Source organism: Physeter macrocephalus, chromosome 11, assembly GCF_002837175.3.
Source record: "Physeter macrocephalus isolate SW-GA chromosome 11, ASM283717v5, whole genome shotgun sequence".
NCBI classification, from domain to species: Eukaryota; Metazoa; Chordata; class Mammalia; order Artiodactyla; family Physeteridae; genus Physeter; species Physeter macrocephalus.
In genome coordinates this window covers 136,407,453-136,428,895 of record NC_041224.1, presented here as the reverse complement: position 1 = coordinate 136,428,895, position 21,443 = coordinate 136,407,453, and the positions used below count along the sequence as shown (strand labels likewise).

At 40.4% G+C, this 21,443-nt stretch overlaps 1 protein-coding gene across 1 annotated transcript in view; it reads right to left on the bottom strand.

The window, feature by feature from the left end:
* Positions 1-21,223, bottom strand: part of CGRRF1 (cell growth regulator with ring finger domain 1) — a 43,335-nt gene extending 22,112 nt beyond the window's left edge. Inside the window, exons 1-2 of the mRNA XM_007102481.3 lie at positions 20,977-21,223; positions 9,554-9,693 (exon numbers count right to left, since the gene is read on the bottom strand). Of these exons, the coding sequence (XP_007102543.1) occupies positions 9,554-9,693; positions 20,977-21,080 (244 nt within the window). The 5' untranslated portion in view covers positions 21,081-21,223. The remainder of the gene's footprint in view (positions 1-9,553; positions 9,694-20,976) is intronic.
* Positions 21,224-21,443: the final 220 nt, after the last annotated feature.

Below are 21,443 nucleotides of genomic sequence, written 5' to 3'. Positions count from 1 at the left end.
GTGGGATCTTCCCGGACCGGGGCACGAACCTGTGTCCCCTGCATTGGCAGGCGGACTCGCAACCACTGCGCCACCAGGGAAGCCCTACATGACTCTTTTTGAATTATGGTTTTCTCAGGGTATATGCCCAGTAGTGGGATTGCTGTGTCGTATGGTAGTTCTATTTCTAGTTTTTCAAGGAACCTCCATACTGTTCTCCATGGTGGCTGTATCAATTTACATTCCCACCAATAGTGCAAGAGGGTTCCCTTTTCTCCACACCCTCTCCAGCATTTACTGTTTGTAGATTTTTTGATGATGGCCATTCTGGAATACTTTAAAATGAAGAACTGTAACTCTTAAAAAAAGAATTGAGCCATATCAAAATATCTGCATGTACTATCGTGGAACAATCTTCAGAACATATTGTTAAATGAAAAAAGCAAGGTGAAGGGAAGTATATAGAGTATGTTACTGTTTATCTCACAGGAGAGAATATCTATATATATGGGTTTACTTACACTAAAAAAAGAACAATGGAAGGATAAACGTTAAAAAAAAATAAAAAAACTCAACTTACAGAACATAGAAACCTACCCAGTGTGTTTGCTTTGTAAAAAGAATCAGAGTTCCAGGGATTCAGAGCTGCATACAAGACTTGTGTACAGACTTTGTACATCTGACTACAATAGGGAGTGTCAGAGTCTACTCACCACTGGATATTACTCATACCTTAACATAATATGTCTCTGAAATTAATAAGTTAACAAAAGAACTACAGAATCTATAAAATTCTACTCCCTACAATCTTTCATAAACTTTTCCATTAATAGACTGACAAGAGAATGTCTCCCTTTAGTTCTTCCCACTTCTTTGCAAATAGAATTGCCATTCTTACATTTTCTTAATCTTCTATAATTCAGTGTGAACACAATGGCATCTTAGATCTATTGATCTAACAGATCAATAACAGATCATTAACAAAACTGGGACACAGCCATAAACCAGAAAATTCAGAAGCCAAATTAAGTGAGGCAGCATGGATGTGTTTTCTCTCAACCTGCCCTTATGTGCCTAGCTGTAACAGCCAAGTAAAGCACGGCACAAGAGATAGCCTTGCAAAAAACTGGAAAAAAAAAGGACTACAGTCAAATGAGTTGAGCCATTAAAAAAGGAGAAACCCTAGGGCAGAAAAGCCACAAACCCTGAAGAAGAAGCGCTGAGAAAGAAGAACTATATACAAGGAGATCATGCATGAGGATAATAAAACCGGAGGGAGTACTGGGAGCTGAAAATTTTAGGTTGCAGGGAAGAGAGGTTCACAAATTCCTCCAAAATGCTATGTGTGTGATCTTGCACAAGGCAGCTGTTTACAAAAGGACAGCAGAATTCCTGAACCACCACGGTTCTGCACATTTTAATCAGGAATGTTTTCTAAACAAGTTAGTTTTCTCTGTCCTATCTTGAAATTTGTTCTTCCTAAGTGCAAAATGTCAAAATGAACCCCTTATCCACCACTGGGGGAAAAAAAGGTCCTTAGTTCCCTTTAAGTCAATTCAACTCAACTAATATATCCTGAGTACTTACTTTTTTTTTTTTAAATAAATTTATTTATTTTATTTATTTATTTGGCTGTGTGGGGTATCTGTTGCTGTGCACAGGCTTTCTCTAGTTGCGGTGAGCGGGGACTAGTCTTCATTGCGGTGCGCGGGCTTCTCACTGCAGTGGCTTATCTTGTTGCAGAGCACGGGCTCTAGGCACGTGGGCTTCAGTAGTTGTGGCACAAGGGCTCCGTAGTTGTGGCTCGCAGGCTCTAGAGCACAGGCTCAGTAGTTGTGGTGCACGGGCTTAGCTGCTCCACGCCATGTTATATCTTCCCAGACCGGGGCTCGAACCCGTGTCCCCTGCATTGGCAGGCAGATTCTTTTTTTTTCTTTTTGTTGTTTTGTTTTTTGTTTTTGTTTTTCAGCAGTTTTATTATGATGTGCTTATAATGATTTTCTTTGTATTTATTCTACTTGGGGTTTGTAGTGTTTCTTGAATCTGTGGCATCAGATCCTTTATCTGTTTTGGAAAATTCTTGGTTACTGTATTTTAGAGTATTACTTTTACAACATTCTCTCTCAGCTTTCCTTCTGGAACTAATGGTGTGTGTGTGTGTGTGTGTGTGTGTGTGTGTGTGTGTGTGTGTGTGTGTGTGTGTGTGTGTAATGCTCTTTTTTATCATTATTCCTGAAGTATCGTTCTTCAGAAATCCCTAATAAAAATCATCTGATACTTGTCAAATTCTTTATTCTTTGGAAGAATGGGACTCAGTATTTTGGTTCCACCTGTCCTAAGAAATTTCAAAAGCTCTGTTTAACTTCTCAGCCTCTCAGCTACCGTTTTCTGCTCAGCTTCTCAGTCTCTTAATTACTCAATTATAGACAAAGAAAAATACCAAGTGTCAGGCTAACGGCAGGTGGACTCTTAACCACTGAGCCAACAGGGAAGTTCCTGAGTACTGACTTTTAATGTCATTAAAGTTCTACCCTGGGGACATGGAAGCGTCATAAACCCACATACATTAAATAACAACAAGGCAATCCCAACAACCCACGCCTAGTAAACAGAGCTAAACAACTCAGATTAAAACTGATTCTCTGCTTTATTTTCAAGTAAATCAGGTCTCCAGATGTTCACCCTTACTCCTTATGTGCCAGACATCTTAGGTACAGCAGTGAAAATAAAGACTTGCATTTTTAAACTACCTATCTACACATCAAATGAAATAACCTTTTACAATCTCACAATTATTGCTCAGAATATTATTTCAATGTTCTGGTTAGACACCTTTAATGACATCTGCCATTCCACAGTTTAAACAAATGAATTTTATTCTACTGAGTACAATTCCCAGCAAAACGTTCTTCTTATTTCCCCACAGAAGATAGATAAAGAATGACATGCATTGCAAAACTACAGTGAGGTACCACCTCACACCAGTCAGAATGGGCATCATTAAAAAGTCTACAAGTAACAAATGTTAGAGAGGGTGTGGAGAAAAGGGAACCCTCTTACACTGTTGGTGGGAATGTAAGTTGCTGCAAGCACCATGGAAAACAGTATGGAGGTTCCTCAGAAAACTAAAAGCAGAATTACCATATGATCCAGCAATCCCACTCCTGGGCATATATCCAGACAAACCTATAATTCAAAAAGATACATGCACCCTTATGTTCACAACGGCACTATTCACAATAGCTAAGACATGGAAACAACCTAAATGTCCATCAACAGATGAATGGATAAAGAAGATGTACATATATATGACGGAATACTACTCAGCCATAAAAAAGAACGAAATAATGCCATTTGCAGCAACATGGATGGACCTAGAGATTATGATACTAAGTGAAGTAAGTCAGAAACAGAAAGACAAATACTGGGCTTCCCTGGTGGCGCAGTGGTTGGGAATCTGCTTGCCAATGCAGGGGACATGGGTTCGAGCCATGGTCTGGGAAGATCCCACATGCCACGGAGCAACTAAGCCCGTGAGCCACAACTACTGAGCCTGCGCATCTGGAGCCTGTGCTCCGCAACAAGAGAGGCCACGATAGTGAGAGGCCCGTGCACCACGATGAAGAGTGGCCCCCGCTCGCCGCAACTGGAGAAAGCCCTCGTACAGCAACAAAGACCCAACACAGCCAAAAATAAATAAATAAATTTATTTTAAAAAAAGAAAGACAAATACCATATGATATCACTTATATGTGGAATGTAAAATACGACACAAATGAATCTATCTATGAAACAGAATCATGGACATAGAGAACAGACTGGTGATTGCCAAGGTGGAAGGGGTTGAGGGAGGGATGGAGTGGGAGGTTGCAGTTAGCAGATGTAAGCTTTTATACATAGAATGGATAAACCTACTGTGTAGCACAGAGAACTATATTCAATATCCTATGATAAACCATAATGGAAAAAAATATTTTTAAAAATGTATATATATGTATAACTGAATCACCCTGCTGTACAGCAGTAATTAATACAACATGGTAAATCAACTATACTTCAATTAAAAAAAGAGGGACTTCCATGGTGGTGCAGTGGTTAAGAATCCACCTGCCAATGCAGGGGACACGGGTTCAATCCCTGGTCTGGGAAGATCCCACATGCCGCGGAGCAACTAAGCCACGAGCCACAACTACTGAGCCCGCGTGCTGCAACTACTGAAGCCCTCGCGCTTAGAGCCCGTGCTCCGCAACAAGAGAAGCCACCACAACGAGAAGCCTGCGCGCCACAACAAAGAGTAGCCCCCGCTCGCTGCAATGAGAGAAAGCCTGTGCGCAGCAACGGAGACCCAATGCAGCCAAAAATAAATAAATAAAATAAACAAATTTTTTTAAAAAGAATGATATGCATTAGTATTTGAAAAATTAAAATACTTCAGTAAGCATGCTACAAGTCTTCACACTTAAAATTTTTTTCACGTACTTTAGTAATGCTACTGTTAGCATCTAGTGTGTTGGACATAGCAGAGAGGTCTTCTACTTACTGGGTATCTTTTCATTTGCTTCTAACATTTACAGGGCGGGCTCTATTTGAGACTTTCTGCATGAAAGACAGACTGATGGATTTCCTCACACATTCTAGCTCACAAGTGTCCTGTATTTGTTTGCTCATGATGTAACAGTTCTTCTTTTTCAGTGTTTCCAGGCTTGTGGAACTGTGCTGCAGGAAGGACAGCTTTGTGCTGGTGGATTTTTTTTTATTGGCAGTCCTGCTCAAGAGCCAGATGTGACATTATAGTAGGTCTAAGTACATGTCCATAGAGGTTAGTGATCAGGAAACTACCACAGTTCTGCACATCTTAATTGGGCATGTTTTCTAAACAAGTTAGTTTTCTCTGTCCTATCTTGAAATTTGTTATTCCTAAGTGCAAAATGTCAGAATGAACCCCTTATCCACCATGAGGGGGAAAAGAGGTCCTTAGTTCCCTTTAAGTCATAGGGTAATCATACAATATTTATAGGTAAGGAATAAGAAAAAGAAATTTTGTACTTTTTCAATGTAAATCAAGATTTACTTAAGGTTGGACTTCCCTGATGGCACAGTGGTTAAGAATCCGCCTGCCAATGCAGGGGACACGGGTTCAAGCCCTGGTCTGGGAAGATCCCGTATGCCGCGGAGCAACTAAGCCTGTGTGCCACAACTACTGAGCCTGCGCTCTAGAGCCCGTGAGCCACAACTACTGAGCCCGCGTGCCACAACTCTGAAGCCTGCATGCCTAGAGCCCGTGCTCCGCAGCAAGAGAAGCCACAGCAATGAGAAGCCCACGCACCACAATGAAGAGTAGCCCCCGCTCGCTGCAACTAGAGAAAGCCCCCTCACAGAAACAGACCCAATGCAAACAAAAATAAATAAATAAATAAATTTATAAATTTATGAAAAAATAAAATGTATGTCTTAAAAAATGTATGTTTTTTTTAACATTTTAATTAATTATTTATTTATTTTTGGCTGTGTTGGGTCTTCGTTTCTGTGCGTGGGCTTTCTCTACTTGCAGCAAGTGGGGGCCGCTCTTCATCGCGGTGCGCAGGCCTCTCACTGTCACGGCCTCTCTTGTTGCAGAGCACGAGCTCCAGAGGCGCAGGTTCAGTAGTTGTGGCTCACGGGCCTAGTTGCTCTGCGGCATGTGGGATCTTTCCAGACCAGGGCTCGAACCCATGTCCCCTGCATTGGCAGGCAGATTCTCAACTGCTGCACCACCAGGGAAGCCCCAAAATGTATGTCTTTAAGGACACAAGAGTTCCTTTTTCTAAGGATCCATAGTCCTTAGTTTGTAGTCTTTATCCTATCATATTTCAAGGCAACTATCCATACTTCCAGATAGCCAGATAGCCAGAAAGGGAATTATCAGAGGAAGAAGAGCAAAGGGCTTCTATTTAATGAGGCATTGCCTTTTTGGTCATGAAGAAGATCACTCTGTTAGTATTTCCAACTACCTTTCTTTCAACAGAATGCAACACATGGTCACCTTTCAATGTCAGGGACCCAGGGAAAAATATTATAGCTGACAAACTGCTTCCAAAATCAATATTGGAGTCAAGTGAGGGTGGATATTGGGTAAGCATCCAGCTAAGCATTCCACAGCCATCTAATGAAGACATAATAATAAATTTTTGGAGCTGTATTGGTAAATGTAATATCTACTCTCTACCCCCTCTCTAAGAATTCCCTAGCTATTTCAAAGTAAAGTTATTAACATAAATAGTTTATGTGTGACTTATTTGAAAAATCACTCAACATATATACCACAAATCTATTAAATCCTAAAATTATAAATTCATAGAGCATTCAATTTAGAATGAATATTAGTAGATATTTAGGCTAACCTTTTCAGTAGGTGTCTAGTACATGGGAGATATAAAAGTGTGCGTATATATGACAATGACACGATAAAAAGAATACTAATCTGTGGGGTAGAGATTAAGGAAAAAAATATTTTTAAAAATGTATATATATGTATAACTGAATCACCCTGCTGTACAGCAGTAATTAATACAACATGGTAAATCAACTATACTTCAATTAAAAAAAGAGGGACTTCCATGGTGGTGCAGTGGTTAAGAATCCACCTGCCAATGCAGGGGACACGGGTTCAATCCCTGGTCTGGGAAGATCCCACATGCCGCGGAGCAACTAAGCCACGAGCCACAACTACTGAGCCCGCGTGCTGCAACTACTGAAGCCCTCGCGCTTAGAGCCCGTGCTCCGCAACAAGAGAAGCCACCACAACGAGAAGCCTGCGCGCCACAACAAAGAGTAGCCCCCGCTCGCTGCAATGAGAGAAAGCCTGTGCGCAGCAACGGAGACCCAATGCAGCCAAAAATAAATAAATAAAATAAACAAATTTTTTTAAAAAGAATGATATGCATTAGTATTTGAAAAATTAAAATACTTCAGTAAGCATGCTACAAGTCTTCACACTTAAAATTTTTTTCACGTACTTTAGTAATGCTACTGTTAGCATCTAGTGTGTTGGACATAGCAGAGAGGTCTTCTACTTACTGGGTATCTTTTCATTTGCTTCTAACATTTACAGGGCGGGCTCTATTTGAGACTTTCTGCATGAAAGACAGACTGATGGATTTCCTCACACATTCTAGCTCACAAGTGTCCTGTATTTGTTTGCTCATGATGTAACAGTTCTTCTTTTTCAGTGTTTCCAGGCTTGTGGAACTGTGCTGCAGGAAGGACAGCTTTGTGCTGGTGGATTTTTTTTTATTGGCAGTCCTGCTCAAGAGCCAGATGTGACATTATAGTAGGTCTAAGTACATGTCCATAGAGGTTAGTGATCAGGAAACTACCACAGTTCTGCACATCTTAATTGGGCATGTTTTCTAAACAAGTTAGTTTTCTCTGTCCTATCTTGAAATTTGTTATTCCTAAGTGCAAAATGTCAGAATGAACCCCTTATCCACCATGAGGGGGAAAAGAGGTCCTTAGTTCCCTTTAAGTCATAGGGTAATCATACAATATTTATAGGTAAGGAATAAGAAAAAGAAATTTTGTACTTTTTCAATGTAAATCAAGATTTACTTAAGGTTGGACTTCCCTGATGGCACAGTGGTTAAGAATCCGCCTGCCAATGCAGGGGACACGGGTTCAAGCCCTGGTCTGGGAAGATCCCGTATGCCGCGGAGCAACTAAGCCTGTGTGCCACAACTACTGAGCCTGCGCTCTAGAGCCCGTGAGCCACAACTACTGAGCCCGCGTGCCACAACTCTGAAGCCTGCGTGCCTAGAGCCCGTGCTCCGCAGCAAGAGAAGCCACAGCAATGAGAAGCCCACGCACCACAATGAAGAGTAGCCCCCGCTCGCTGCAACTAGAGAAAGCCCCCTCACAGCAATGAAGACTCAATGCAGCCAAAAAAAAAAAACAAATAAATAAATAAATAAATTTTTAAAAAAGATTTACTTAAGGTTGATAATCCCTGTTGACTATGTACACTGATGACAACTGATTCTAGAAGTTAAAGGCTGGAAGATGACTAGACCAGAAGGTCACAGGGGCCAAGGGAGAGGATGTCAAGAAGGAAGGCCTGGCCAACTCTGCTAAACACTGCAGAAAGAGTACTAACTCAGGCTGGAAATGCGTCCCCTGGATTTTATGACTGGGGGGGACCAGAGGTGGGGGCTGAAGCGGTAATTAGTGACCTTGGAGAAGGCCATCTCAGTACAGGGATACAGGCAAAAATCAGACTGCAATCATATGAGGCGTAAAAGGGAACGAGCTAAGAGGAGAAGGCAAACGCAAACCACTTTTAAGAAGCCTGGCTGCAAAGGGAGGAAGAGAAAGAGGACAGTGGCTAGAATAAGATGACAAGTTGAAGAAGTTTGGGGTTGTTTGTTTAGAAGTTACCAGAAATGTGAGCAAGTGTGAAAAATGATAGGGTCTTAGCCCAGAAATCCTTGTAGAGCTACAGAACTGTGTGGAGAACTGCCTACTCTATATCTCTACTTAACTGTCACAGAAGCATTTCAAAGTTCACAATTTCAAAACTGAATTCCTTACCTTTCTTCCAAAACCTGTTGTTCCTCCTGCACTCCTTACCTTGGCAATAGGATCTGTCTATGGAGGACCCACGCCAAGAACTTGAATTTTCCTTGACTCTTCTCTCTTACCTGTCCCACCCTATGTTTTTTTTTTTTTTTTTTTTTTTTTTTTTTTTTTTTTGGCATGTGGGATCCTCCCGGACCGGGGCGCGAACCCAGTTCCCCTGCATCGGCAGGCGGACGCGCAACCGCTGCGCCACTAGGGAAGCCCCCCACCCTATGTTTTATACATAACAAACTACTTATTGTTTCTCTAATGTATTATTCTGTTTATAGCTCATTGCTGTGCTCATGCTTCTCTCTCTACCTAGAATCTCTCCCAATCTCAAAAGATAATCACCTACTTATCTCAAAACTCTACTCACCAAAAAAAAAGGGGGGGTGGAATAAGAGAGAGAGACACACACACACACAGCACGCTCCTCTTTACAAAGCTTTTCCTGTATATGCTTCCCCAAACTTAACCCTTTTCCTTCTTTCTATGACTCCAGTGGTTCCTAGATAATCTTGCAGACAATTTATTTCCCCAAGTACAGAAATAAACAACCACTATTTATTATTACCATTTAATACCAAAATACCATAATTTCAGATGAAAAGATGGCTGTTCTTCAGAAGGGTAGCAACCTTACATTAGCTATACTTATACTACACTGCCTTACTTTTCTCACTGCACTGAAGAACAATGAAAATGGCACAGTGTCCTAATAGACTTCTCTTATTAACACCTGTGATACTTTATTTTTCTCATACAAATGCCTCTATTTACTAGTTGATAAGCTCCTTAGGAGCAAGGTTTGTGAATTATTAGTCTTTGTATCTCTGGTATATAGCATAGCTCCTGGAACAGAATAGGGGCTCAATAAATGTTTGTTAAGTCTGAGGAAGAGAAAGCAGTAGAGAAAGAAAATTAAAGGGCTAATTAAAGAGCTATAGAAAGAGAGAAAAATCTTTGGAAAATAGCCACCAACTTGTAATTGAAGCTGAAGATGGATTGGTGATCTCTAAGCCAAAAGGATTCTTGACTTGTCTCATTTGCTTTTTGAAAACTCTTGTGTTGAACTGGGTCTCTTCCGAATTTCTCAGAATTACTGGAACATCCCAACCAAACCTGAAGAAAGGTAAAAATAAAATAAGACATAATTTTAATAAATATTGAAACTTTATATGTAAAGAATCTTGTGCTTTAATAGTTATTCCTCTTAACATAAGTATCAGAAAAATAGATTCAGTTACTCAAATTTTACATTATATTGCAGAATTAATCCAAAATTAAGAGATATTAGAGGTCCCATAGAATTGCAATATATTGTTTGGCTGGCTGAATCAACATACTCTTGAAAACAGAGTTCTACTGTTAATTATTGTTGATTACAAAGGAGTGCCATGATTACAGATAAAATGAACCTAATACAGTAGCAAAAAGATAGAATTATTGAATTTTTTAAATGAAATAAAAAGCAAATACATATTTAATGTGCAGACTATTTGATATTATTTATGGGACAAGAGAACTTTTAAACACCAAATATAGCCCTTCATTAATATAACATATTCTCTACTTTTAAATTTCATGTAAAAATGTGATAATGAACAGATTTAGAGGGAAAATGGAAGGGATAAACTCAATTCCTTATAAAAGTAGAAAGCAGCTGAGTTTACTCAGTTTAAACAAAACAACTTAAAATTAAAACACGTTAGTTAAACCAGGGGACTTTAGGTTAAGATAGCACAGTTAGATTCATACTTTAATGCACTCTTTTCTCTCCACACACTTAGCAGTGATAGATGAAAAAAAAAAATAAAAAGAGAAATCAGAAGGACCGCACTGAAATGAGTAAACAAACAGCAGGTGTGTTTAAACAAAGCAATAGTACTGCTCAGCAATGAGAAGGAGTAAATTATTACCACACCACATGGCTAAATCTCAAAAACAACATACTGTGCAAAAGAAGCCTTACATAAAAGAGTACATGCTCTATGACTCCACAATAGGAAATTCTAGAGCAAGCAAAACTAATTTATGGTAGAAATAAAATACAGAACAATGGTTCTTCTAGGGATGCAGGAGTATGGACTGACTGGGAAAGGGCACAAAGAAACTTTCTCTGGTTCAAGGTTCTTACCTTGACTGAGGTTTGAGGTGTATAGATGATATGTTGGTAACACTTAAGATTTGTACATTTCACTGTATATAAATCTTACTTCAAAAGAAAAAACAATAACTACAAAGAAAAACAAATATTCAACTCTAGCTAAAAATATGCAATGCTTTAGTACTTATGGATGAAGAGTATAACTTACTTCGAAGTAATAAAGAAATTAACGTGGACTGATGGGTAGATAGAGGAATGGGTGGATGGACAGATATGTAATAAAGACATTATAGTGAAATGTTGATTGTAGAACTTAAGTGATGGGCATATGTGTGTTCACTATGTAATTCTTTTAAGTTTTCTGTATGTTTGAAAATTTTAATAATAAATTGTAATAAAAAAGAGACAGCTGGGTTAAAAGACAAATCTTTATGGATCTGAAAAGGAAAAGAAATACAAAGTAATGAGTAAGGCTGATGCCATGGTTTGATGGGTTCTGAGTCTGGCAGGAGGCAGTGGCAACTAAGCCTTCACACGGTAAGAGGTCTTACAGGTTGTCCACTCAAGACAAGGGCCAGAGCCAGGTTCACAACTTGAATCCAGGAGCTGGGTTATTAGGCTTATATCAATATGGGACAGAACTTTCATTATAAGACCTACTCCCTGATGAAGGGGTCTAGAAATCTGGTTAAACAGCAAGGATGAGGACAAAGGAGGGGGGCAGGGGACTTCCACTAAAATTTAGGTTGCAAACTAAAATTTCAAAACACATGAATAAATCTAATGCCAAAAGAAAGCCAATAAAATTAACAAATGAAATAGAACTTCACTCTAAATGATTTTAATTTTATAGAACAGTTGGATAAGGCTGTTCTGTTCCTGCTTTAAAAAGCTGAAAAGCAAGCCTCTAACAGATCAAAGCATTCCAGGTAAGTTAACTGAATCCCAAAACAAAGTTCAGGAATATTTGTATGAATACAAAAACATCCAGCACCCAATAAGGTAAAATTCACAATGTTTAGCATCCAATAAAAAATTAACAGGCATGCAAAGAAGCAGGAAAATATAACCCCAAAAGAGCAGAGAAATGGTACAGATACTAGAATTAGTAGATAAGGATATCAAAATAATTTTTATAACTATATTCCATATGTCAAGAAAATAAGTAAAGATCAAGCATATAATATAGAGACATGGACGATATAAAAAAGACCCCAATCCATTTCTGAAGATGGAAAATACAATGTTTTGGGTGAAAAGTACACTGGATGGGATTAGCAGCAGGTTAGATATTACAGAACAAAAGATTAGTAAATTTGAAGACATAGCAGCAGAAAGTATCCAATATGAAACACAAAGGAAAAAAAGACTGCACAAAAAAACAAAACAGTGAGCTGAGCGACAAGTTCAAGCAGTCTAACATACATGTGACTTAAGTCTGCAGCGGAGGGGAAAAGACAATACAAGAAAATTACAATACCACTCAGGAACATAAATGTAAAAATTCTTAACAAAATTTTGGCAAATTAAATCTAACGGTATATAAAAATATGTCAAGACCCAGCAAAGTTTATCTCGGGAATGCAAGGATGGCTTAACATCACATTAAAAATGTAATGTAATTCACCATATTAACAAACTAAAAAAGAAAAACCATACAATCTTCTCAATACATGAAGAAAAACTGCTTGCTAAAATCCAATGTCTAGTCCTGATAAAAACTGTTGGCAAACTAGGAATGTAAAAAAAGAACTTACTCAACCTGATAAAGGGAGGCAATTAAAAAAAAAAAGTATAGCTAACATCATACTTGATTAAAAACTGCTTTCTTCCTAAAGTCAGAAACAAGATACTTAATAGCCATGTATCCTTAAGCAATCACTCAACCTCTATGTAACTGTTTCCCCACCTGTAAATGTCTATAACAGGGCTTGGTACTATGTAAGTGCTTACAATGATAATGATGATGGAGTGGACTTAGGGGTTGGAAGAGAGAAAAGACAAATCTAGTAACCTCTCCTCTTTGATTCTCAGAATCAATTACCCCACAGCTTTGTCTCCACTGCTCACCATTGCCCCAGTGCCCTTTAGAGGTCAAGTCAGGCATAGGGAGTGGTAGGACACAGATATAACCTTCCTGTTACAGCCATAACACCTTTCCTTTCTTTCCTTCGTCCCTTGGAGTGAAAAAAAAGCAAAGAAAAAAACACCACTCTATGCATACTCCTCATTATATTCCCTGGCCCTTTCCTCATTATTTAATTCTCCCTACCTCGCCCCACCCTTTTCTTTCTTTACCCATACTGCCTTACTCTTTATACCCACAGTACCAGCAGTAAAAGCTAGAAGTTAGATCTCATGGTGTTCATTTCTACTATAGGTTCAAGTACTGTATTTCAGGTACTTTATAATGTTGCACCTAAACATTTCAATTAAAGAATCCTTTAAGGCAGGGGTCCCCAACTCCTGGTACCGGTCAGGGGCCTGTTAGGAACCGGGCCGCACAGCAGGAGGTGAGTGGCAGGTGAGCGAAAGAAGCTTCATCTGCCGCTCCCCATCGCTCACATTATCGCCTGAGCCATCCCCCCACACCCCCGCTTCCGTGGAAAAATTGTCTTCCACAAAACCCGTCCCTGGTGCCAAAAAGGTTGGGGACTGCTGCTTTAAGGTACAGAAGCCAGAAACCACAAAAGGCAAGGCTTTGAGGAAATATCTGGAAGCAGCCCATTGTGAGCATAAAATTCCTTTGTAAAATGCTTTTTATACTCCATAATATATTTGGTTTTAATATAAAAATATTATTTTTCCAAATCCTTACATAAAATCCATATTGTAGGAGGATATACCATACCTGCTCTGTGGCTTTGGATACACCTCAGAGTGAAACAAATAATTTGACATGTGCAGTGCTCCTTCTCTTTAAGCGCGCTTATCCAACACTGCTTGGCCCAGCATCACATCAACAGTTGGCAAAGCATATCTATTATTAAAAGAAATTCCTCTCTCTCGATTTTTAATTTCTCTGCCTCATGCTTAATCTTGGGTCTACATTTTCTAATATCCTAAGGTCCTTGATTTAACATCTTTTAAAGTTGTTGTTATGACTCTTGCTCAATCTTTGGCCTTTTTATATTATATAACCTTTTTACTGTGACGGATAACATACATATAAAAAAGTACACAAAGTACTTTTCTGAATAACAAAGTAATTGTTATTCAGGTTAAGAACCAAAATAATACCCTCAGAAAGTCTCCTTGTGTCACCTCCCACATACTACCCCTTCCTTCTCTATCTTGATTTCAATAACTACAATTTAGTTTACCTGCTTTTGAACTTTCATATAAGTGGAAGCATGCTGTGTATACTTTTATTTCCTATTTTATCACATTATGTTGAAGATTCATCCTTGTATCTATACTTAGAGCATTTTTGTGGCTGTATAGTATTCTATTGTACAAACATGCCATAATCTGCTTACTCATTCTACTCTTAATGGACATTTAAGTTGTCCTCACATCTTGGCCATTATGAATAATGCTTATATGGACATTTTCATAAGAGGCTCTCAACGCACATACATGTACATGCATTTCTGTTAGGAATGGAATTTCTCGGCCATAAGGTCTGTGCTTCTTCAACTTTGGTGGATAATCTTAACAACTGCTCTATGTGGTAGTATCAATTTACACTCCACCAGCAATGAATGAGGGTTCCCCTTGCTCCATATCCTTGTCAAAACATTATTAACCATCCTGGTAGGTGTGTGGTGGCACTGCATTATGGTTCTAATTTCTACTTTCCTGAATACTAATGAGGTTGAGCACTTTTTATGTTTATTGCTACTTGGATATCCTCTTTTGTGAAAGCCCTTTGAAATCCCTTCCCTGTTTTTCTACTGGTCTGTCTATTTTTCTTATTTATAGAAAATTCTTTATATGTTCTGAATACAAGCCCTTTATTGGATATATGTTCAGCTCTTCTACACCTTGCCTTTTCACGTACATAATAGTATGTTTTTGTTTGTTTGTTTGTTTTTTACATAAATGGAGAATGCTTTTTTTGTGTGTGATTTATTTTTGGCTGTGTTGGGTCTTCGCTGCGGTGCGCGGGCTACTCATTGCAGTGGCTTCTCTTTGTTTCGGAGCATGGGCTCTAAGCACACGGGCTTCAGTAGTTGTGGCACGAGGGCTCAGTAGTTGTGGCTTGCAGGCTCTAGAGCATAGGCTCAGTAGTTGTGGCACACGGGCTTAGTTGCTCCGAGGCATGTGGGATCTTCCCGGACCAGGGCTCGAACCCGTGTCCCCTGCATTGGCAGGCAGATTCTTAACCACTGTGCCACCAGGGAAGTCCCATAATGGTATCTTTTGATGAACAGGGTTCTTAATTTTAACACAAAAGTTATTAACCTTTTCCTTTAAGGTTAATGTTTTTGCTCTTTGGCTTTTCATTACTGCCTTATGTGAATTATGGCCTAACACTGCTACACTTCTGAATTACCATCTCAGACATTTTTGTATTCTTGTCTTCTTAGAGGAGTCAGCCAAGCATGGCTAGTGCAGCCAACTCTCAGTCAAGGCTCTGCGTCCTTATTTGACTTTGCCAGCCTTGCTCCCTTGATATCCTCATGCTTTGAAGGGAAAACAGGGGCTGAGGGGGATAGAGTTCACTGTGTAGCAGAGTGACATCATAGCCTGACCACACCTCTTGTCCTAAACATCACACTTAATGTAGTCTAAGATCATGTCAGCTGACACACTGATGACTCACGTTGAGCTTTCAGCCTAGAATAACCCTAAACCTTTTCACATACCTGACCCATCGTGAACTTGCTCTTTTGCACAAAAATCCACAACTTTCACAGTTTAAATGTATTTGATGTGGACCAATATTTCTATCTTTATAATGTATTACTCAAAAGCCAATATGCAGAAGTGATTTGGAATAAGGTTAAATGTTAGAGACTGTCTAAAGAGCAATCCATAATTGGCGCTGCCAAATGGTTCTATAAAATGTTAGTAAGTAGACTCTGTGATGTTTTTCTGGCCACCATCCTACATCTGGCCATTTTCACATTTTTAGTCAAAAGCATGAATAAAGACACTGATGCCCTGTGTATCAGATCATGGCTGATATGACATTAGAAGAAACAGTAAAATAGAAAATTGAGCAATTTTCTTTTCAATCAAATTCCATTTTTATCTTTTTCTACTCAAAGTCATTTTGGCAACTGTTAGCAATAGAATACCAACTAAATAAACGTTTAACATTCATTACTTTCTCTTTTATATAAACTCAGCCTCCCACCCCTTTCTTTTCCATTAAGAGAATTTTCTGTTCTCTTTACTGTGAAAATTTCATACTTAATCCTCCTGGAATTTTCTATCATTCTGTTTTTTTCCCATTTCTAAAGTGTTGGTTGCACTTGTTCATACTGCTTAAACTTCCAGCACAGCAGTAACCTGGGGGCTTCCAATTCTGTCCACACTTTTTCATATTGCTTGTACACTGTCTTACCCCGCACACACTTCCTAAGCTTCCACCCAGCAGCTGAATCAGGAACTGACCTCCTTTCCTTGTTGGAGTCTCACCCAGTCCCTCCTAAAAAAAATTTACTTTGAGGCTGAAGTGTCAAGCTCAGCAGTAAACAACTTTTATCACCCCTTCAGCCTTGAGTTCTAAAGCCAATTAGAAAACACACAGGCAGCTGTTAATCTGGGTGGTTTATGCGCAAACTGATGTGCTAACAGACTTCGAGTAAATTACTCAATCTCTAAAATTCTGTGCCTTTAATTGTAAAAAGAACGGTCAGAATAAGTTATCTTAAGGCCCCATTGAGGTTTGAAATGCCATTTCTAAGAGCTTTGTATTTTCTTCTAGATTGTTCCAAGAAACTTCTTGCCAATAGAAGGGTCATATATTTTGTACCCTAAGCAAATACAAAACAACACTATATTCTTTCCCTAAGAAGGAATCTGTACCTCATCACACACACACAACCTACTGCATTCGACAAGTAAGGTGAGAAACAGTCAAGGTCAGTGTATCGGGAAGGGTTGGCAGGAGACAGCTATTTTGACACAAAGATTTTAATATAAAGAACTATTAAAGTACTGGAGGACTGAAAAGGCAAGAAGGGGACACTGAGGTACCCTAGCAAGAAGCAGTTATCCCTCCGAAGGCTAAGGAAACAAAAGGAAGAGTGGGGATTATTACAGTTTAGAAGCTGGGAGAAGGAATCCCCCAGAGCTGGACCCAGACTTTTCCAGTAGGAGTGTTGGCCAGCTGGTGCTCATATTTCTGAAGGAGTGCAATAAGGCTGTTTCTAGGTATGAGGAAAAACTGTAAACTAAAATAAAATGCTGCTACTCAGGCCAACTGTCACTGCCAGGGTGATGCCAGTGCTGCAGGAATGTAGACCAGGAAAAGGAAGCAAACGGTTAACAGGAAGTCCAACCTTATTAAATATAGACCACCTCTGAGTCCAAGTTTCAGTCAACCAAGTATGAGTTAATACTTTAGAGTCAGAAATTTTTTGAGAATACACCCAGATAAATAAATGTAATCCGCTCTATTGTTACATTCCATCCTCCTTGGCCTAACCTACTTACACTCCGTTCTCACACATACTACCCAAATTCGCAATGATATAAATTAGCAAACTTTTGTAATTCTTTTAGAAGCTAGGCTATTTCTGACTAGGTCAGATTTTTGTCCCTGTCCTGAGGAACATGAAGAGATCTGGGCCTCGTGGCAAAAGGTAATAGAGGTAGGTCTTGAGTATAAACACCCTTTGCAAAGCAACTGCCCTGGGAGAGGTGATTACAGGATCTGCAAGCAAGAGAAGGCTAGTTTTCTCAGACACGGAAAGCAGGCTGCTTCCACCAAGAAGGAAAGCTCAGAAGGACTGGGGTTTCAAGATTCTCAGCTCTGTCCATTTAGATGTTGCCATTCCTAGTTTCAGGGCGCTACTCTTTTCTAGTCCGAGTCCTAAATGAGACATTGACAAGGCTATGTAATTCTAATACCAGCACAAATAAAACTGTGTTCAATTTTTAGCTTTGTGGCATGAAGTAAAGTGCTATAAAACCATAAAAACTCTTGATTCTCTAAGACTTGATCTGAGAGTTTAAAGACATGAGCTTGTCATTTCCTTTCTGTAAGTGTTAAGGTGCTTGGTCCCCCAAGGCACTTACTTCAGAAATCGTTTAATCACAATCACACAAAGGTAGTAAGTTGATTAATTATGAGGCCAACACATGCTATGGATTACTAGACTCTTACTTCCCATTGGCAAGGAGCTGAAGAAATGACCAAACCCAAATCCCATCTATGAAGATCCCCCGCCACCACCCCACCCCCCGCTCCCAGGATCCCATTCTGAGTAACGATTTCTTATATATCAGTCCAAGCAAGAGACCAAAACCACACCAGTATTTTAACAGATAATTTAATGTAAAAAAATTGCTAACCAGATGCTGAAGAACTGAAAAGGCAAAGAGGGGACCCTGAGCATCAAAGAAGTAGTAACAGTGGGAAGCAACTATCACACCTAGGACAAGGAATAGAGCAAAGAGGATTACTACAGCTTAGAAATTTGGAGGAAAGACCCCCATGCACGTGGGACTCAGATCTGAGGAAGGGATATTGAAATCTTTGAGGGGGTACAATGAGGCTGGTTCTAAGAGAGTAGGAAACTATAAACTGCGACCAACTGTTAATGCCAGGGTGAGGCACCATCACTATGGTGAGACAGAGGAGGACAAGAATCAAACAGGAAGCAGCAAGTGCTTTTGCCCTCCTCTAGCCTTCCACTCCCCTTCCCCTATAGGCAAAGCCTCACTGAGGCAGCAAGCTAGTAAAGAAGAAACGTGGTTTAGAGGTTCGGCCCCAGATTCACAAAGCAGAGTATATAAGGGTGGTATGAAGCCTAGAGATGATAGCTTAATAATCTGCAGTCCATAGGAAGCAGAGAGTAGCTGCAGAGTCAGGTTCACTGATTATTTGAAACTATTAAAGGATGTATATGGCATTTTGGTCTCCTTTCTGCACAGTGCCTGGTAAATAGCAAGAGCTTAATAAATGTGAGCTATTAGAGCTCACAGAAACCATCACATAGTTAAATAGAGATACCATACTTCCAGTTGCATGATTCTCTGCTATTGCCACTGGGATTCCAACAACCAGGTGCTCCTGTTCTTTCTCCATTCCCACACAGTGCAAGTGGACAGGGGAAAAGTGGAAAGAAACGTAGAGCAGTACGAGGTAAGAAGCATGACAGAGAAAACAGATGACCAATTGAAATTATAATTGGGGAGGTTAAAAAAAAAGACAAGCATAGTGAAAAAGCATAGTGGATTAATGGGTTTACCTTCTGCCTAGAGAACTATTAGACATTTGACTTGATGAGATCTAGATGGTTTTCATTGTTTCTATTCAATCAATCTGTAGCCGTGGCTTAGGGCAGCAAATAAACTAGTAAAAAGGTTATCTAGATGGGCAAAGCTAACCCAGATGGAGAGAATGGGTGGGTTAAGCTCAAGATAACTGGTTAGGCACAAATCAGGATGGAAGTGAGTGGCACTTAACATGGTCTTGTGGCCTCAGCAGTGCTTAGTTTAGACTTTTGAAAGTTCTACAATTACCTGGGTTTCTATCCTTGTAAAAGTCATACTTAAATGGAGTGTTTAGAGAATGATTAAGTTTTCAAACCAAGCCAAATTTGGCAGAGCCAGGATATGAGCCTAAGTCTAACTGACCCCAAAGTCTGTCTCTTAACCACCATAAACATGAGGTTCCTAACTACCCTTCACCCACAGATGCCACCATCATTATCAATATGGTCTTCACTCATTTTCCTCTAACCAGTACTAAAGACGGACATCTGAGATACCTAATTAGTTGAATTAGGCCAACTGAAAATTAATTTTAAAATAATTAGGCCTATTGAAAATTAAAATTTAAGGATGTAATTATCAACTAGCTACTTATTTTCCTTAAAGGAGGAAAATTACACTCTTGAAGACAATAACACTAACATTATAGTCAATAAAAATCCTGTGTTAAGACAGCTTTTCTCAGGCAACATCTTCCTAACTCCAACTACAAACTTTCTTGAAATGAACAATAGCAAGAAAGTCTGATGGGTCAAGAATAACAAATTGTGTAAAACTGGTCTTATTCTTCCCCCACCAACCAACAAGGAATTTTATGATCTACTGCTGATAGGGTGGAAAGCAGTGTGAAAACATCAAAACTTTACTTAGTTCCTAAACATGGCATATTTTCAGAAGTTGACCAGGGCTTGTGTCCTTTATATACGTGCTCAAAGGGTATTTTTAAACTCATTTTACACAGCCCGCTCTATTTGCTAGCATGTCTTCTCTGACCCTCTGCTCATGTATTCTCTGAAATGCTTTCTATTCTCTACTATACACTTTAACTCCATTTATTTTTCAAAATACTCATTCTCCAAAATCCAGCTCGTGTCTCTCTCCTCAATGGATGGGGCCTGTAAGATGGTTTCAAATAGCTGTATTTTTAAGGCGTCCCTAAACATGATACAATGGCATCTCCTCAAGAGAGAAATTTTAGAATTTCTGAGCTAGAATTGCTCGGGGGTGAGCTAACAGTCTACTCTCCTTGTTTCCAATAGGTAAAGTGCCCTTACCCCTTAGTGTAACTTATCTCTAAGATCTCTTCCAGCTCTAAAATTATGTCTTTATGGTTCTATCGATCTAAATATTCCTTCAAAAGGTGTGAAATATGTGTAGAAACCATTAAATTCTCAAACGGTAACAGAGTTCAGTCAGAACTTACACTGGCAGATCTGAGGCCAAATGCTCACCTCAGTTCAGGTCAGAACAACAACGATCAACTCGGTTTACTGTTCACGTCTGTGGACTGTACCGCGGATGACGGGTTCGCTCCGGGCACACAGTAGGCCCCAATTCCGGACAGAAGTCTGTTGTACGACCTCTCTATCCTAACACCAAGACCTGGCCCTTACTGGTTGCTTTACCGTCTAGAAACAAAGCTGGGTAAAATACCTCAATCCGGCACCACCCCCAGATGCGCGCAGCGACGGGGACCGGACGATGATTAGGAGCAGTGATGCAGGTGCGGTGTCCACCTTGTTTTCCTCCCGGAGCCAGGCGGAGTCCTCGGCACCCGCTCTCCGACAGCCCCAGGTGCCCCAATTCAGCAGCCACCCAGCTCCTCTGCCCCCAGTTGCCCGCCGCGACCCCACTCCTTGGCTGTCCGCCCCGTCGTCCCTTGCCCCTGGCCCTAGGGCACTTACCATCCCAACACCAAGCCGGTGGTCACGATGAAGCAAGTAAAGACCACCGCGATGTAGAAAAGCGGCGAGTACTCGTAGAGCGTTACTAGAAACACCGCAGCCATCAGGGTCTCCTAAGCTGAGCCGGGCTCCAGCCGCTGAGCCCAGTCTAGCCCAGCCGGGCCCTCTCGGCCAGGGTAAAAGCCACTACGGTGCCCCGGAGCGGACAAACTTTGTAGATCCGCACTAGCTTGGAGCTCCGGCTGACTAGATAGGGGTAGCCTCGCGGGCTGCGGGAGCCTGCGTGCCAATCACGAGGCGGCCTGCAGGGCTCGCCCCGCCCCTCCCGCTCCCGTCCAGAGTTATTGGCTTCGCAGAGGGGCGGGGCCCCGACTCACACCGCCCCCGGCTCACGGGCTTGGTGTACAGCTAGCGTCTTATTTCGTGGTCTGTCCCAGCGGTCCGCACTTGTCTGCGGCAAAGTCTGA